Consider the following 19,597-nt stretch of genomic DNA (forward strand, 5'->3'; position numbering starts at 1 on the left):
ACTTTGAATGCTATGTGTCTTAAGCTTCGATTGGGGGGAGAGTACAATTTGAATGCTATGTGTCTTGAGGGGGGGGGGTGTTGCAGTTTGAAATGTGTGCTCTGGGCCTTTTCTTTTTTGGGGGGGACACTTTGAATGCTACGTGTCTTACGCTTCGATTGGGGGGAGAGTACAATTTGAATGCTATGTGTCTTGAGGGGGGGTGTTGCATTTTGAAATGTGTGCTCTGGGCCTTTTCTTTGGGGGGGGGGACACTTTGAATGCTACGTGTCTTAGGCTCCGATTGGGGGGATTGTTTGAAAGCCTTTCTGTGCCGGGGGGGGCGGCTGTGACGTCACCGCCCGAGAGGTGGTTTGCAGGCTGAGCTGTCAGACACCGTGTCAGGTATTAAGCCCGTTCGGCTCGGGCTCAGTCGCGATCCAGCCCGCGAGAAGGCGGCTCGAGCTCTTCGTTCGGCAGAGGCGGCGCGAGCGCAACCCCCGTCGCAGCAGCAACAGCCACAGCCATGAGGCCGGCGCCGAAGCTCCGCGAGCCAAGTAAGTTTTGCAAAACAAAGCCCGGTCCGCGCGCGCCATTGCCATGTGCTGCGGGGCGGCTCACGTGGCTTTTGTTTGAACCGAACTTTTCGTCCCCGGCGGGATCCGGGGGCAGCACGAAAGTTCTCCAGGGAGGTGGGAGGGGGGGTGACGGACGACCCTTTCTCCCAGGAAATTGGAGGGGGGGGGGAGCACCTGGAAACTTGCACAGCAACAACAACAAAAAAATACCTCTAAGTCATTCAAGTATGGCAAAAAATGGGGGGGGGGGCGAAGTGTCGCGCGATCGCCTAAAGTGCAAGAAAAATGCACGCCGCCCCCCCTCTCTTTGCAAAGGAGAAATAACGGGAGGAAGCGCCCCCCCTCCCCGTCCAACAACCGACAAGTTATGCGTCCTTTTCGTGCGTGCATCTTGCAGTGAAGTGACAGCTGGGGGGGGGGAGAGAGAGAGAGAGCTGGAGGGGGGGAGGGGTGAAGAAGCGTCGGGGGGGGGGGAGCAGGAGCGGCGCGAGTTCCTGTTTCTTTTGGGGGAAACAAAGAAAAGTCTGTGCGGGCATCTGTCACCGAGCAACTTCGGCCTCTGCGCGCTTCCAGGCCGCTCGAAGTTTGTGCGCGCGCCCGACGGGCCCCCCCTCACTTTGTCGCCGGGCGCAGCGGCTACAAAGTAACGCTTTGAGCCCCTCATGGACGGGGACGGCAGGAGTTCGCTGGGTGAGATGAACGTTTACTTTTCGTTTTTTTTTTTTTGGGGGGGGAGGGGAGAGATTTTTTTAAAGGGAGGGGGGAGGGGAGAGATTTTTTTAAAGGGAGACGGTTTGGGAGGGGAATGTGCGAAGTCGGAGGGGGGGGGCGTGCCCCCTCCCTTCTTTTTGTCTCACCCTGGAGAAAACTTTCTCGCCCCCCCCCTCCTCTTTCTCACTTTTGTTGTTGCTGCGGGAGGGTCGTTTGCGCCTCTTCTAGTTTCCCAATTCCTCTCCCCCCCCTCCCTAAAATGAGGGCTTTCGGTGTTGGGGGGGGGAGGTCGTGGCCGGGACACTTTGGTGCTGTTGGCAGAGAAGGCCTCGATCTTGTGTGCCCCCCCCCCGGGAGGGGGGAGGAGACGTTTGCAGAGGCCTTCGGTGCCCTAATTATTTTAAAAGCTCGGCTTAACTTTTTTTTTTTTTTTCCCCTCATTGTTTCTTTGAAAATCCGTTGGAGAGAAAAAGCGTCTCTTTTTTTTTTTTTTTTTTTTTGTCCCTTTTCCTTTAAAAATCGCAACCGGGAAAGAGGAAAAGGAATCGTTTAAGAATGCTGCAAATTTCAAATAAAAGTTCTAAACCTAAAAGCCACTTTCCCGGAGGCCCCTGCAAATGCCTAATTGGCTTAATGGCCACAAACTTATTGAAGGGGGCTGCCATTTTCAGTCGCGGTAGCCCGAGGGTTGGGGGAGAGGCTGCTCCTGGTACGGGGCTCGATCCCCACTTCTAAACGGATTTTCTCCCATCCTCAGCCCCTTGATGGGGGGGGGGGGGGGGGAGGGGAAGATCCCATTTAGGGAGAGCAAATGCCATTTTCTCCAGGGACCTAAAGGCCTCTTTTTACTCAAACCTGAACTTTGTTTCTCAAAAGGCTGCTAGTAAATAAGTTTTTGTGTGTTGGGAAAAGCAAACTTGGAAGCCCACTTTTTAAAGACCTGTTCAGTTTGCAATCGGAGCAAACTTGGCTAGCAAAATGTGCTAAAAGGTGTCAAAGTCCCTCCTGGAGGGCCGCAATCCGGTCGGGTTTTCAGGATTCCCCCCAATGAATATGCATGAGACCTGTGTGCATGCATTGCTTTCGATGCATATTCATTGGGGAAATCCTGAAAACCCGACTGGATTGCGGCCCTCCAGGAAGGACTTTGAGATCCCTAAGACTGCACGAGATTGGGCCTTCCAGAAATTAATATACGCTTCTCCCTCCGTATTCGCTGTGATAGGGGATTAACGGAACCGCAAATGCAGAAAAACCATGAATACATTTTTCATATGTTATTCGCTGTTTTCTATTAAAAGCCATCGTGAATATGGTGGAACCGCGAATAACATGGCGGGGGAGACCTGGCCTGTTCCTGAAGGAGAGGCAAAACACGGTGAAAAAAGTGCGAGGAATCGGCAGTTTCTCTATGCAAGCTGTCGTAATTTTGGGGTGGAGGAGCCAGCGTGCTAAAAACCGTGAATAATCGAAACCGCGAATGCTGAAACCGCAAATACAGAGGGAGAAGTGTACTGCCATGAATCTAGTTCCTATGTATCTTTGTCCCCTTTTAAAGGGAATGTGCCTGATAATTTAGACAGTTCAGGATCAATCTGTGCTCTTAAAAATCATTCTTATGAATTTCTTGTGGTTGAGGACATCGGTAGTAAAATATTGTTTCCTCTCATGGGAATTTTTTTTTTTTTTTAAATAAAAGTCAGACTTGGGGTGGGAATAATGAATTAAAATAGCATTTCCAGGGAGACTTATGAACCTGGATGCTTTGTTTACAATGTCAACCAAGCAAAAAAAAACATTGTTTATGTGATTTGGGAAAGTACTGTACATTACTTAAGCTAAAGGAAATAGACTGAAATTTGTGATGCTAGGCTCAAGCTGGGCCAATTAAACTGCTACTATTAATTATTTCTGTAGTGCTACCAGACTTATGCAGCGCTGTACAATGTCACAAAGAGGGAAGACAACAGTCCCTGCTAAGCACAGACAAATTGAGTCAGCTCTGAGAATGTGGAATACCTTTGCACCCATGGTATTTGTACGACCTGGAGCATTTTTATTGGAGACTGGCGTTCGGTTGTATTAATAGCCGATTCAGGGGTCTCAATATAAACCAGGGGGTCTCAAAGTCCCTCCTTGAGGGCCGCAACCAGTTGGGTTTTCAGGATTTCCCCAATGAATATGCATTGAAAGCAGCGCATGCACATAGATCTCATGCATATTCATTGGGGAAATCCTGAAAACCCGACTGGATTGCGGCCCTCGAGGAGGGACTTTGAGACCCCTGGTTTATATAGAATGTGCAGTAGGACATCGATTTTTCTGGACTGACCTCAACAAGAGAGCAGTCCGGGTAATGGAAAATCCGGATAATTGGACAGTCGTTATTTTATTTTTTTTTAGATAAATGTGAAATGTGCTTTTTGGTTGTGTCCTTTGATCAACTCATTTTGGTCTGCCATCCTATTATTTTTGGGTTTTTTATGGGGTAATTCGATAGTGGGTTGTCCTAGGGGAATCATTTTTGGTAAAGCATCAGCTTGTGGGGTTTTTGGCCAACTAAAATGTCTTTTATTTCAGAAAGCCTGTATGATTGGGCATAAATGTGTTATGCAATTTTGGTTGCAGAAAGAATCTCCAAGTTTTTGGCATTGGAGGAATCAATTACATCGCTTATTTTTATTTGAGAGTTGGGAGGTTCGAGGTTCGCCTAAAAAAACTCGTCTTTTTATGGAGGTTTGGGATCCTTATATTCAGAATCTAAACTAAACTAAACCTTGGGTTTATATACCGCACCATCTCCACGAATGCGGAGCTTGGCACGGTTTACAGGAAGAAAGATGAGAAAACACATTAAAATGCATTAGAATTAAAATGAATTTTAATGTGATCATTACCCACTCTGCAGCAATGCTTGAAAAAACAAAAGGTTTTCTCCCACGCATTTGGCATGGGGAACTTTTTCATAGGGCCATATAGAAGGTTCGGTTGAGAAGAGCAGGTGTCTTAAGGACATCTCTTTTCTCCCTCCACCCTGATTACCCTGCCCTGCTTCCCCATCCCCAAATATTTAATCAAAAAGATTTGGTGGTTTGATGGCCCTCAGGCTCCCATCCATTCATACAAATTCTGGAAGTCTTGTTTTCTTCCTAAATACCCTCCTCTTTCATTAAAAAAAAAAAAAATATATATATATATATCAACATAAAACCTCCCTAGTAGTCTAGTACCTCCCACTCCCCCAACCCCATACCTGGAAGGAGGCAGGAGAGATACCCCTGTGTGCTGTCGCAGCAAAAATGGCAGTGCCCCGCCCCATGCAGTGCATCCTGGGATGCATTGGGCTGGGCCTTTTTACCTTCCAGATATGGGATGGAGGGGACACTAGACTACCAGGGGGCTTTTTTAAAATGGAACTGGTGTATGTGTGTGTGGGGGGGGGGAAGACTTAAAAATACTGCAAGATAGCATATTCAACTTTTCTTGTCTGTGCCAGAGCCAATCGCTACTCAACGTTGAGATACAGTAAGCTGCCGATTACTTTGGTGACTTTAACATGACAGAAATTTGCATACTCGTTAGCTTCAGCGTGCCATGGCTATCTTTTTGCACTAAGATCACGGCTGAGCAAGGCCCATCATGAACCTTTGAGCATCAGCCCCTTGGAGAGCTGTTCTTTGAATAATTGTTTTTTTAAGACTGATCCTAATATCACCGTCTTCCACTCGAGTAAACGTCAAAGTTTTAGCCGTCCGCTCTCATTGTTATAATAAAAAGCGCCCACAGACTGAGCATCGGTGAGATTCTGTGCCCCTGAGTAACCAAATGGCACACTTGGCTACCCTGGACATTCCTTGATCAGGTTACATGACTGGGAGTTAATAGCCATGAAGGTGTATGTTCTTTAAACAAACAGGAATCTCCACAGCAACCTGAGTTTTCTGTGAAATTTCAACTTGCTGAGCTCACAAGGTTTTTTTATTCGTAGAATAGCAGCAGCAACTAAGGGATTTCTGACTCCTTACAGAATGGGCCAGATTCTATATATGACGTTGATAAAACTGCTTATTGATATTCTATAAACTGAGCCTAAAATTAGGCGCAGCTTACAAAATACACATAGTGGCTGGGCCTGCAACTAAAATCAAGGCGTGACTGTTTACGCCAGCTAAAACTTGGTATAAATGCCTAAATTCTGTTCTATACCAGTGCGTGTAATCTATAGGAATGCTTAAGCCTTTGCCACACCCCCTTTTGAGAATTTAGACTTGCCACCGAGCCACGAGAAACACTCTGCTAAATGCGCGGGATACACGTTAATGGCCAATTATCAGAGCCGATCTGCGCGTGCAGAAAATCTGCCCTTCCTATTGGGGCTGTGGAGTCGGAGTCAGAAGCAATTTTTGAGCTATTGGAGTCAGATTTTGTGAAAATGTGCCAACTGCGACTCCCTAATAGAGTTAAATTGTTATCAAGCAAATATTTAAAATGCTTAAATTTATTTCACAGATAATTTGATTAACTCCTTTTATCCCAGGACAAGCAGGCAGGTATTCTCACAAGTGAGCCCCGATGCGGACGCCTCACAAGCAGACTTGCTTGGAAGAAACTCGAAGTTTCGAGTCGCCCGCATCGGGCGCGTCTCCTCAGTTCTTACTTTTCCACGGAGCCAAGAAGTCCATCTTCGACTCTGCGTGAAGTATTTTCACTTGTGCCTTCTGAAGTCCGCGGTTTTGGGTTTATTTTTCTCAGAATCGCCGGTTTTCTTCTTTATTTTCTCTTTTTTCAAAAAAAAAAAATTCTTCCGTTCGTTCGACCAGGCAGGCCACGTGGCCGCAGCCCCGCGGCTTCGATCTTGCGGCGGAGCTTTTTCGGCCTATGTCCCGGCCTGCAACCGGTTTTAAAAAGTGTTCCAAGTGCCAGCGTGCGATTTTCCTGACGGACCCTCATCGACGCTGTCTTGGGCCTCAACATCTACCAAAATCATGCCGGCCTTGCTCAACACTTACACCCCGTGCCTTCAAGCATCGTTGCATCTTGTGGGAGCAGCTTTACAGCATGGAGTCTTCGATGGAGCTTTCGTCATCGAAGGGTGCTTCACCATCGACCTCATCCGAGGCTCTACAGGCTCCCGCACCTGCTACTCTGAGTCTCATCAAACCTGCCTTGTTTGTACCGGCTCTGCCTTCGACGCCGGCTGCGGTGCCTTCCTCTGGCTCTTCAGGTCAGATAGCGCAGCAGCTCATTCCCCCGGTGGTGCTTAAAGTGCCCAAGGCTTCTAACTCCAAGCACTCTCCCTCGAGGGGAGCATGAAGCCTGTGCAGGTGGTCCTGTTGGAGACGCAGATCCATCCTTGCCGGCTTCGTTCCAGACCTTACTGGAGAAGCAATTCATTCAGCTCTTTACCACAATGAGGCCGAAGCTTCTCTCTCAAATCAAGCCTGGGCATGCGGAGGTCTCCCGCGAGGTCGAACCACCTCCTGTGCCGCAGTCGTACGCACACTCTCTGCAGGTCTGGCATCGATGCATGCATCACAAGGAGCAGAGTCTTTGCCCATGCCTCCATTGGAACCGATACACTCGATGCAAGGAGTAGAGTCTTTGCGAGTGCCTCGTGGTTCTTCCAACCAACCACTTCTGCTTCGATCCACAGCCTACAGCCCCATCCATTCTCTGGGGGCCTCGGCGGAGACACACTTGCCTCGAAGGTCGAGGCACGCTTCGAGGCACAGCTCACATCATCGATCGAGACATTATTCGAAGCACTCATCTAGGCATGCCTCGCCCCATCGAAAGCAGCCTTTTCTTCAGTTTTCTCCACCGTCTACTGCAACCCTTCCACTTCCGGATCTTGAGGACACGATGGGGTCTTTTTCTCCGTCTAGATCCCTCTCTTCATTGGATCAAGCTGCCTCGACGTCCTTGAGTCCCTCTCGAGGCCAGGCTTTGGCAGATCAGCTGTCATTTTCTTCTTTTCTACGTCAGATGGCGGCTGATTTGGACATTCAACTGGACACTGGGTCCAAATTTTCCAAGTAGTTTCTCGAGACCATGCATCTCCCTCAAATTCCTGCTGAATCCCTCAAGCTTCCTCTTCATAAGCTGTTGGATCAAACTTTTGTCCGCTGTCTGGAAACTCCCTATTCCATTCCAGCTGTTCTGGGGAAATTGGATTCCAGATACCGGACTATCCATCAGTACTCAATTGTCCCATCAATCCCTCCTGGTGGAATCTTCGTTGAAGCGTTCTCACCCTTCTCAAGGCCGGGCAGGGAGGGCAAAACAATGGACAGATTTGGTCGTCGCATTTACCAGAACTCTATGATGACCTCCAGAGTCCTCAACTACAACTTTCACTTCATTACCTATTTCGAGTTTTTTCTGTCCATTCTTCCCAAGCTTATGCCCTACTTGGATTCGCGGGCACATTTTGAGTACCAGGAAGTCCTGGCATCATTGTCCCAACTTCGACTGCAACTTCTTCAGTCCTCATATGATGCCTTTGAGCTGTCTGCTTGGGCTACTGCTTGCTTGGTGGCCATGCGACGCCTGGCGTGGCTCCGCACCATCAATATGGACCTGAATCTGCAGGACCGGCTGGCTAATGTCCCTTGCGCTGGTACTGACCTCTTTGATGAATCCATAGAGGCAGCAACCAAGAAGTTTTCAGACCACGAGAAGTCTTTTCAGTCTATTCTCCGTCCTAAGCCGAAACCAGCTCCTTCACGCCCGCCTCTGATTTTCCAACGGCATTTTCCACTGAAACAGGCTCCTGCCATTCGTCAGACCGTTAAGAGACAACATCCTCAGAAGCAGCAGAAGCCTCAGCCACCTACTGTACCCAAGGCTCCTCAGCCTTTTTGACTGTCTCCTAGAGAGCATAACATCGTTCATTCTGCCCTTTCCTGTTTTTCCCCCTATCGGAGGTCGTCTCCATCATTTTTACCACCGATGGACGACTATTACCACCGACCTCTGGGTCCTTTCCATCGTCAGGGAAGGATACTCTTCATTTCCAACAAGTTCCTCCGGAACATCCTCCAAGAAAGTTTCCTTCCTCCTCTGCCCAGACCGCCCTTCTTCTTCAGGAAGCTCAAGCTTTGTTTTAGCTCCGAGCTATCGAGCCAGTTCCTTTGGCTCAGCAGAACAAGGGATTTTACTCACGGTACTTCCTTGTTCCGAAAAAGACGGGCGATCTGCGACCTATTTTGGATCTCAGGGTGCTCAACAAGTTCCTAGTCAAAGAAAAATTTCGCATGTTGACCCTGGCGTCTCTTTACCCCCTTCTCGAGCAGAATGACTGGTTGTGCTCTCTGGATCTCAAGAAGGCCTATACTCACATCCCTATCCATCCGGCCTCCTGCCAATACCTCAGATTTCAGGTGGGGAATCTACATTATCAGTACAGAGTGCTCCCCTTCGGCCTGGCCCCTTCACCCAGAGTATTCACCAAGTGCCTGATAGTGTTGGCCGCAGCGCTCAGGAACCATGGTATTCAGGTGTTTCCCTACCTGGACGACTGGCTCATCAAGGATTCCACGTCTCAGGGAGTCATCCTGCAGAGTCTGGGATTCAAAATCAACTTTCCAAAGTCCCATCTCCACCCTTCTCAGGCTCTTCCCTTCATCGGAGCTGTTCTGGATACTGTCCAACTTAGAGCGTTCCTTCCTCAACAACGTCTGGAGACTTCTCTTCTCGCCCATCCATCTCGGCGAGACATATGATGGTTCTTCTGGGTCATATGGCTTCCACAGTACATGTGACTCCTTTTGCCAGACTTCACCTCAGAATTCCTCAGTGGACCCTGGCATCTCAATGGATGCAAGTTTCCGACCTTCTGACTCATCACATTCAGGTCACTCCTGCTCTTATAAAGTCTCTTTGCTGGTGGATGCTCTCTTCCAATCTATCCAGAGGCTTACTTTTTCACACACACCCCCATCAGAAGGTTCTCATGACAGATTCTTCGACTTACGCTTGGGGGGCTCATCTAGATGGTCTCCGTACTCAAGGTTATTGGACCAGTGCGGATCGTCAGTGCCACATCAATCTGCTGGAACTCAGGGCCATTTTCCATGCTCTCAATGCTTTTCAGCATCTACTTTGCGACCGTGTGATCTTCATTCGCACGAACAATCAAGTTGCCATGTATTATGTCAACAAGCAGGGAGGCACGGGATCTGCCTCCCTCTGTCAGGAAGCTCTGAAAGTTTGGGATTGGGCAATTCGCCACAACACCTTCCTCAAAGCTGTCTACATTCAGGGGGCAGACAATGCCTTAGCAGACAACTTGAGTCGTTTTCTACAGCCTCACGAATGGACTCTCCATTCCACGCCCCTTCATCACATCTCTCAGTGGGGAACGCCTCAGATAGACCTCTTTGCAGCCCCCCACAACTACAAACTGCCTCAGTTCTGCTCCAGAATCTACACTCCTCATCGCCTCGAGGCAGATGCCTTTTCTTCTGGACTGGATGAATCTCTTTCTATATGTGTTTCCTTCATTTCCTCTCATTCAAAAGACGCTGGTCAAGCTGAAGACCGACCATGCCACCATGATTCTGGTTGCTCCTCGGTGGCCCAGACAATCCTGGTACTCCCTTCTACTTCAACTCAGAAGCAGGGAGCCATACCTTCTACCAGTTTTCCCCTCTCTGTTTACACAGCATCAGGGATCTCTGCTTCATCCCAACATGCAGTCTCTACACCTGACAGCTTGGTTCCTCTCAACATAGCTCCTCTCCAGTTTTCTCAATCTGTGAGGGATGTTTTGGAAGCTTCACGGAAGCCTACTACTAGACAATGCTATCACCAAAAATGGACTAAATTTTCTACTTTGTGTTTTTCTCATCATAAGGAGCCTCAACATTCCTCCTTATCTTCAGTTTTGGATTATCTGTTGCACCTTTCTCATTCTGGCCTCAAGTCTACATCGATACGAGTCCATCTTAGTGCAATTGCTACTTTCCATCAGCCTATTGAAGGGAAATCTCTCTCTGCTCATCCTGTGGTTTCCAGATTCATGAAAGGACTTTTCAACGTCAACCCTCCTCTCAAACCGCCTCCTGTGGTTTGGGACCTCAATATTGTTCTTACTCAACTGATGAAACCTCCATTTGAACCAATGGACAAGGCTCATCTGAAGTATCTCACTTGGAAAGTGGTGTTTCTCATTGGCCTCACTTCTGCTCGACGAGTCAGTGAGCTTCATGCATTGGTTGCGGACCCACCTTTTACAGTGTTCCATCATGACAAGGTGGTTCTTCGCACTCATCCGAAATTCCTTCCTAAAGTAGTATCGGAGTTTCATCTCAACCAATCCATTGTGCTTCCAGTATTTTTTCCAAAGCCTCATTCTCATCCTGGAGAATCAGCTCTTCATACTCTGGACTGTAAACGTGCTTTGGCTTTCTATTTGGAATGCACCAAACCGCACAGAACTGCTCCTCAACTTTTTGCCTCCTTTGATCCAAACAAGTTGGGACGTCTGATTTCTAAGCGTACCATCTCTAATTGGATGGTGGCTTGTATCTCTTTCTGCTATGCCCAGACTTCACAATAAAGTCACAGCCCATAAGGTCAGAGCAATGGCAGCTTCTGTGGCTTTACTCAGATCTACACCTATTGAGGAAATTTGTAAAGCTGCTACTTGGTCCTCGGTTCATGCCTTCACTTCTCATTATTGTCTGGAAACTTTCTCCAGACGGAATGGACAGTTTGGCCAAACAGTATTGCAAAATTTATTCTCCTAAGTTGCCAACTCTCCCGCCATCCCACTTTGGTTAGCTTGGAGGTCACCCATTAGTGAGAATACCTGCCTGCTTGTCCTGGGATAAAGCACAGTTACTTACCGTAACAGGTGTTATCCAGGGACAGCAGGCAGCTATTCTCACGACCCACCCACCTCCGCGGGTTGGCTTCTCTGCTACCTATCTGAACTGAGGAGACGTGCTCTGCATTGGGCGGGAAGATACTCGCGCATGCGCGGTGCGGGCAACTCGAAACTTCGAGTTTCTTCAAGCAAGACTGCTTGTGAGGCGTCCGCATCGGGGCTCCGTTGGCTTACGTCACCCATTAGTGAGAATAGCTGCCTGCTGTCCCTGGATAACAACTGTTACGGTAAGTAACTGTGCTTTTTGGTCCTGCATACTGCACCAAACTGATTTCCAAAGGTATGTTTTAAACTGTTTGTTTCGTCATTCATCCTTTCTTCAAGATGGGGAGCTTATAATATCTCACTCTTGTGTTTTCTTTTTGCTTTCTCCTCCCAGCATTTGGCCAGGAGAAGCCTGCAGACTTCTCCACCATGTCCGATAGTGACCTGGGAGATGAAGAGAGTTCGTTCTCGCTTGATCTCCCCCAGTCCAATAAGAGGAAGAGGAGAGGAAACCTGCCCAAGGAGTCTGTGAAAATCCTGCGGGACTGGCTCTACGAGCACAGGTTTAACGCATATCCCTCGGAGCAGGAGAAACTCAGCCTTTCGGGGCAGACAAGCCTATCTGTGCTGCAGGTGAGGTTTTGTTTATTTACCCAAGAATTAGCTGATCATAAGCAGTAAAAATATTCAAATAACTCTGCATTTTGGCATAGAATGGTGCTTGTTTTCTGCATTGTGTTTGAATAAAGTACAAGTAAAAAAACAAACCAACCCCATGACACCACAAAACATCTTGATAGCAGCTGGATTTTTCATTAGTACAAATTGCAGTTTGCTAACGCTGTTGCATTAGGAAAGCCTTAAAGTCGTAGAATGCACCAGTCGGGCGCACAGACTGCGGTCTGAAAGAGTTCCCCTGTTCCTCACAGTTCAGGCACCCTAAAATATGCAGAAGATAAAACCAATATTATGGATTTTTACCTAGTGACTTAATTATTCTATTTAGACTCTTATTTTTATCTGTAATACATGTGAAGCTTATAAGAGTCTGTAATGATTTAAACCTTTTGCCGTTCATAAAGAAATGGAACACAAACCCCAGCTTTAATTCCTTTTAGTTTATTTTTTTAAATGCAGCTTTTTTCGAGTGTTTCTTGGCAGTGCTTCTTTTTAAGAGGACCAGGAAGGCATGAGTGTAAAGAAGCAACTTCATGGAATTCTAGGCAAATTTCCCCCATTTCCATGTGACATACCGGTTTGCTTACGAAAGGCCATGCCAGATATCAGAGTTGTCTGTGTTTCTGTGATACTGCTTTAAACTCTCTGAAACAAGCTCTTTATTTTAAAATTTCTATACCGTTTTTAACCAAAACGGTTTACAAGGAGTTACATACATAAAACGTTAAGAATCCATACAAAAATAAGATGATAAAACAGACATATGCAGTCGGACATAAAATCAATTGCCCAGAAAATGTATCAATACCATCAAAACAGACATTCAGTCTAACAAAGTCATTTGCTCAGAAAAATGCTTCAACGAATAGTTGGTTCTTCAACATTTTCCTAAAGGAATTCCTCTAATCTGGCCAACGAGGCCATTCCGTAACTTGACTCCTGCATACGTAAAAGTCATGGCATTCGTATCTACATGTTTAGGGTTGGTCGCACCTACAGAACGTAAGGATCTTTGTGGTTGGTAATGAGACATCATGTTCTTAAAAATTTCAGGCATCGTACCATATAGAAATTGATGACATAACATAGTTGCTTTGTACTGAATTCGAAACACAACTGGCAGCCAATGCAGTTGTCGAAGATATGGAGTAACGTGCTCATATCTTGATGTTCCAGTTATCAATCTGGCCAGTTATCAATCTGCCCTACACCAGGGGTGTCAAACTCAATCACATAAGGGGCCAATATCTGAAAAAAAGGCTAAGTTGCGGGCCAAATTATTTTTGAGATATTTAGAGGTCCTTTTATTAAGATATGCTAACTGATTTAGCGTGCAGTAAATACGCACCGTAATAAAAAGACCCCTTAGTCTTAGCAGAAGTATAGGGTTACAACCTCTCCAACCTCATGCCGGCTCTGTGATGTAAACAAAATAAATAAAAAAGACTTTTCTTCTCTCTTTTAGGTCCTAGACAGGCATGGGGGTCAAATTTTGGATTAGGCAGTCTGTTCTGATTTTGTGTATATTTGTGTGCGGGGGTGAATGTGCATTATTATTCAGGGGCCTGGTAGCAAGGGAGTAGGGGGTGGGGATGAGGGTTGAGAAGGTTGAGAAGGCTGCTGGCAGGTGGGTGTTGAAATAATAAAAACTGTTCCCTGGAATGCATGAGGCCTCCTGGACACACCATTGCAATAAATGAATGGAAAATGGAATGTGGGCCTCCTTGATCTCTCTCCTTCCCTTTAGGAAGCCCCCAAAATACCTTTCCTCACTCTGCAGGTTCACGCGGCATCATCTGTAGGTTCACGCGGCCTGCAGAGGATCGCTGGTCGGCAGTAGCGATCCTAGCAGGCTGCTGTAGCCTCAGCTGCACGTTCCCTCTGGCGCAGTCCAGCTAGAGGGAACGTGCAGCTGAGGCTATGGCAGGCAGCCTGCAAGATTCGCTACTGCCGACCAGCGATCCTCTGCAGGCCGCGTGAACCTATCTCAGTACCCCGCGGGCCAGAGTTTGACATGTCTGCCCTACACCTAGTCTTAGTTATTCCCAGGTGCAGGACATTGCAGTAGTCCAGCCGTGACAAGACCGTTGCCTGCACAGCAGCACGGAAGTCAGGTGAAGACACGGTACAGTAGATGTGTCTTGAGCAAAACATATTTGCACTGTTTTTGCAACTTGATAGTTAAGGTCTCTTAGTTGTGAGCTCTTAACTTCATGCTGCAACCTGACTCATTGGGCAAAACAAAGATTTTATAGCTTTTAATCTTGTTCTTGCTTGTATAAGTTTGTGCTTTTCAATGTTGACTGTTCTTGATGAGGGCCCTAGTGTAAAATAAAGTAACTTCCCCAACCAGTGCTATTTACATACCATTGGTCAATACATAGGAAAGCATGATGACTTCATGTCTCTTTTTTTTTTAAATTGATGGTGAGAGGCTGAACTGACACTTAGATAACTGATTTGGATTTTCTTTCAGATTTGCAATTGGTTTATTAACGCTAGGAGAAGGCTCCTTCCAGATATGCTGCGGAAGGACGGCAAGGATCCCAACCAGTTTACCATCTCACGAAGAGGAGGCAAGACTTCCGAGGTAGCTCTGCCGCGAGGGGGAACCCAAGGGGGTGGTCTGCTGGTGGTACCACCTGTTCCGTCCATAGGAACTGCTACGTCTAGCTCTGCTGCTGCCAACACCCCTAACGTACTTTCCGTGGGCGTCTGCCCTCAGGCCATCTGTCACCCCGGAGTCCAGCATTTGACTGGCAACCTAACCGTGATTGGCAACCACAGTAGAGACCTAGGTGAGAAGCTAAGCAGTCAACAGCGGGTTCTAGTGGATCATCCCAAGCCACACATCCCGCCTGGAAGCACAACATCCTCCCTGCTGGCCAGAACAGATGCGGGCAGCCCCACCACAGGACTCTTCAACACACCGCCACCAACACCACCGGAGCTTTTTGGCCAGGACTTCAGCAGCTTCCAGCTGCTAGTGGAAGTGGCATTGCAGAAAGCTGCAGAGCTCGAATCACAGCGTCAGAGCGAGCAGGTCCCACTGTCGTTGCACAGAGAAATGCCAGTGGGCAGCAGGAATCCCAATTAACCTCCCTGTTTCCGTAGTTTCAATGTTACTTTTAAAAATATTTGTTCCAGGAGATTTATTGCCCCTTTTTTTTTTGGTCTTACTATTTTGTGGACTTCACTATTTGTATAGGTAATTGCATTTGGGGTGGATTGGGCAAGGGAAGGACACCCTCTCCCCTCATGGAATGCGCAATGATGTGCCATCTGTTATTTTGTCCCCTCTTCGCAGGAGGAGCATATCCAAAATGGCCAATATTTTAGGACCAAGAACATCTGAACTGCTTCCAAGCTGACTGTATCCTAAAACAGCTTCCCAGGATTTATAATATCGTACAACTAGTAAACCTATTCTGTAGATAGGTAGAATGCATTATACTTCTGCCAAGGGATGGCCAAAGGAAGCCAATAGTTTTCTTACAAACTGAAGACAAAAAGTGACCGCTCGGCTTCTGAGGTGGGAACATGTAGATGATAATTCACAATATGATCACTACAGAGCAGAGATCAAAAAGAGGAACATTTCTGTCCGAATCCTTTTCATATCCCTCGTCTCCTGTGCTTTTTTTTTTTGGAGGTGTGGGAGGGGGGGATGAAAGACGTTGCTGCAGTAGCTGGATCTGTTTTGCACTGGCAGGGAAATCTTTCCTCTTGCTGTCCATTTTGGAGATTACATGGTAGACACCGTTAATGAAAAATTTTTGTGAAGCCGTTTCCGGCAGTGGAGATTCCGCTGCCTTGCTCCAGCGCTCCTTGAAATACTTGCAATAAAGTGGAAGAGCCATTTAAATTGAAACACGTGAACTACGAACAAGACAGATGGTTTGGTTTTATTTTGTCTGTGGCTGTATGAACCCTGGCTTGGACTGAAAGGACTGGAGGAAGCAGTGACCAGCAGTGTGACGGTCATTGCGCACCCAAACGAATAGGCAAGTTTGGTTTTTATGGTTGCCATGGATTTCTGTTGTTGTGACAAAAATACTAAAAGCCTTTCCTGAGGTAACGCCTCCCCTTCAGAGAGAGAGAGAGAGAGGCCTTCTTGATTGTATAGCTTAGAACCTGAAATGAATGTGATTTTGTTCTTTCGATGCACTATCCCTAAAGGTGATCTGCAAAGGTTTCATTAATTGTAGGCAGGCAGATATAATATATAAGAGATGGTCAACTAGGAAAAGTTCTGCTCTCATACAGCGCAGGTCAGATGCACAAGGCAGAATTACTATTACATCAGGCAGTATGGGAAAAAAAGCATAAAATGTAGAATTATTATTTGCAGATCACTCTTTTAAGATGAGATAATAATAGAAAGACTGGCTACGAGACTCTGCTCTGCCACTTCACTTGGTCTGAGCAGGATGAATTCCAAAATGTTGTTTCCTTCTAAGGGCGGTGGGATTTTTTTTTTTTAATTACTTCTAATGCTGGCTGTGACAATTGGAGCTACTTTAATTAAGATTAAGCAGCTGTCTTTGAGAGCTGGGAGCTGCAAGATGATTATACCCGGGGGAAAAAAAGAGGAGAAACTGATTTTCTCTTTGAGTCCTTGTAACAGAATTTTTTTGAGACTCAAAACGTTTCTGTTTTACTACAGTTCTTGATTCCTCTACTTCAATTCCCTGCAGCGAGGGGGAGAGGGGGGGGGGGCTGGAACCGCGACGGCTAATTCTTGAAAGGTGTTAAGACCAGGGAGAGGAAAGAGTTCAGATACACAGTGTTTCATAGCCTGAACTTCTCTTTTCAGTCCTGAAAATGATATGTAGGGGGAGGGGACAGGAAGGTGCTCCCGATCATGCTCTGTTAGCATGTACAGTCTGCACAGGAAGTGCAATGTGTGCATTGTGGAGCTTGGAGATGCAGCAGCACCACCTAGGGCCCAACATGGTTAATAACATGTCAGTGAAACATGTCCTCATATTTCGTATACAGAAACATATGTGACACTTTTGTCTGTAGTTTCCCTGTATTATCCACTGCTCACAACCACCACGGGTTTAATCCATTCTGCTTGCCTTTCTGATTTATTTATTCATCTATTTTGCTACTGACAAAAACATTATTTCCGTTTTATTATCTCATTCCTACCCGTTAAAACCATAGTTGATTTTCCTCTCCCTGCAAACCTTTACTACTGACTTGAAGGCCAAGAGCTTTATCAGGAACTACTGGGCCAGGAGATGAATAAGCTTTAATTGATTAAATGATAGCCTTACACAAGTCCTTCATCTTATCTTGGACTACCTGCTTTCATTTGATGCTGTGGTCACAAACTCTTATACAGGTATAACACTACTGTCAGGGATTGTAGTGCAGGTGTGAAACGGGCCCTTTTCCTGTGATATCTGGAGCTTTGAGTCAAAATTTTCAGTAATACAGTCAAAATACTGAAGCAGATGGATTTTTACTGGGCTTTGAGGTGTAAGTGAATGACTTGGTACGTGAAATTTTGGATTAGATCTACTAAAGCATGCTACAGTGCAAGGCCTGACGTGACTAAATAGGTCTCGTTGCAAAAAAAAAGGGCCTTGTAGTAAAAGAATGCACACTTGGGCAGTAGCGCCTTTTAGTAAATCTAAAGATCGCTGTGATTTTATTTATATGGTACCTCTTCATCCTGTAGCCTTCTGACCCAGGTACCTGGACTGACAACATCCTCAGGTGTTACGCTTTCTCTCTCGCTCTCAATTCGCTGTGAACTTGAGGCAAAGGGCATCGTACATTGATCAGTGATGATAAGATTTCATTTGAGTTTCTTTGGCATGGGACTGTCCTCTGATCCTAGCATGGTGTAAACGCACAGCTAGGGAGAGGGAAACAGGCCAGTAACTATGGAAATGATAAAAAGCAGTGGTTTTGCTAGGCAGCCTCGTGCCTTTTGTAGCCGAGGACAGGATTTTATAATGACGTATCCATTTTATCCAGGAGCCTTTCCTTCCCTGGTGACAATACTGATACCCGTTGCTTTATACCTTTTGAGGCAGAACTTTGTATTTCAACTGTCTCATTTGTCTATTTCATTTAAGGATGTCATCAGGCAGGATTTAGAGCCGATTTGGCACTGGCCACAAAAAGCCACGCCCATCATAAACCACGTTTCTGATCCAAGCACAACATAAGTGTATGCTGTGTCTAGATAGGTTTCTGAATTTGGGAAGGGGACAGGAGCCAAACATTTGTCCATGGTGTCCTGCAATACCCATTATTATTCACCTATGTAATATGTAAGGTCTCCTGTATCTGTTGCTTGTTATCAGTTCAGAATCTGATTCTTAGTTTCCTCATAGCGCATGACACGGGGACAAATTTTTTTCCGTTCCCACAGGATCTTATTTTCCCGTCCCCGTGAGTTCTTTTCCTCTCCCTGCCTCATTTCTGTAAACTCCGTCCTCATCTGCACAAGCCTCAAACACTTCAAATCATAAGTGTTCGAGGCTTGTGCGGTTAAGGCAGAGCTTACAGGAATGGGACAGGGACAAAACTCACAGGGATGGGTAAAAATTTGTCCCCATGTCATTCTCTATTTTCTCATAAGAGATGAGCTCTGCATACATTCAAACCTTTGCTGCATGACTACTGCTGGATCAGTCTTAGCAGTTTCCATAACGGTTAGCAATGGGCTCACTTATCCTCAAGTCAAATGCATTGAATACCAGCAAATTGTTTAATCTCTTTTTTTGAATACCTCTTTTTAGTTGTTAACCAAGGCTATTTAGAATATTTGATAAGTGCAATAAACTCCCATTTCCTTCTGTTTGTCTAATACTGGTGGTGGCAGGAGGTACCTTGGTTCCAAAACCTGCTTTGCGTAGGCCTGATTTCTTTTATAGTGTAACGAGGCCTTGGGTAGGACAGGAACAACCATTTCCCTTAGAGTATTGTTTTCTGTATTTGCAGGATCCATTTTGCTGTATACTGTAGTTCATTTTTTTTTTTTTTTTTAAATATGTTTGGTTTTGTTTTTTAAGTAATGAGATTTGCTGTTTTGTGAGGTGGCTGAAGTGACTGGGTAGGGGAGTGTAACTTTATTGAGCAATAGACTACTGTAAATAACTTTTCAACCTCTGTTTTTGTTAAATAAAGATTTTTTTTTAATACAAAGCTTGTAGTCTTAATATTTAACTATATTTCTCGGTCACTTAGTAAAAAGCAGCTGTCCATGCAGCTAATTTTAGAAGAGTTTCATGCCATTTGCATGTCTAGAAAACATTGACACGTCTAAGTCAGCATGTGAGTAAAAAGGAATCTGTACATCTAGGCATTTAAAAGTGGGGGGGTCTTCTGGGCAGTCTTTTAATATTTTGCTTGTCCCTGTTAAGCCTCAGTTCTTGTAAATACTAGGTCTCCACATAAAATGGGACCTGGGCTAAAATAGAATGAGTAAGGAAATAATTCTTCAGGGGGGGGGCTATATTTATTTTTTCAATTTTCTATACCATTCTCCTAAGGGAGCTCAGATGGTTGACATGACTTTATTCAGGTACTCAACCATTTTTCCCTGTCTGTCCTGGAGATCTCACTATCTAATGTACCTGAAGCAATGGGGGGATTAAGTGACTTGCCCAGGGTCACAAGGAGCAGTGTGAGTTTGAACTCACAACCTCGGGGTGCTGAGGCTGTAGCTTTAACCGCTGCACCTTCACCACTCTCTCCCCCCCCTATCGTAGTGCGTGCTAAACGCTAAGACACTATATTCCACATTGAT

At 46.0% G+C, this 19,597-nt stretch overlaps 1 protein-coding gene across 2 annotated transcripts; it reads left to right on the forward strand.

Annotated features, from left to right (window-relative positions):
• Positions 1 to 380: 380 nt before the first annotated feature.
• Positions 381 to 19,108, forward strand: TGIF2 (TGFB induced factor homeobox 2). Of its 2 annotated transcripts, none has more exons than XM_033914225.1 (3): positions 381 to 536; positions 11,540 to 11,778; positions 14,300 to 19,108. In XM_033914225.1, exons 1-3 carry the CDS (start codon positions 506 to 508, stop codon positions 14,918 to 14,920), a joined length of 891 nt encoding a protein of 296 aa, XP_033770116.1. In that variant the 5' UTR covers positions 381 to 505; the 3' UTR covers positions 14,921 to 19,108. The 2 variants fall into 2 exon arrangements, with proteins under 2 accessions (XP_033770116.1, XP_033770117.1); XM_033914226.1 differs by lacking the exon at positions 381 to 536 and adding an exon at positions 1,047 to 1,247.
• The last annotated feature ends 489 nt before the right edge of the window (positions 19,109 to 19,597 follow it).

The sequence above is a fragment of the Geotrypetes seraphini genome, chromosome 11 (genome assembly GCF_902459505.1).
Source record: "Geotrypetes seraphini chromosome 11, aGeoSer1.1, whole genome shotgun sequence".
NCBI lineage: Eukaryota > Metazoa > Chordata > Amphibia > Gymnophiona > Dermophiidae > Geotrypetes > Geotrypetes seraphini.

Bases quoted from the DNA above. Each gene is read 5' to 3' on its own strand.
- TGIF2 (XM_033914225.1), top strand. From the start codon at position 506: ATGAGGCCGGCGCCGAAGCTCCGCGAGCCAA. The intron at 537-11,539 runs GTAAGTTTTGCA...TTCTCCTCCCAG, and splicing joins GCCGAAGCTCCGCGAGCCAA to CATTTGGCCAGGAGAAGCCT. The intron at 11,779-14,299 runs GTGAGGTTTTGT...ATTTTCTTTCAG, and splicing joins CAAGCCTATCTGTGCTGCAG to ATTTGCAATTGGTTTATTAA.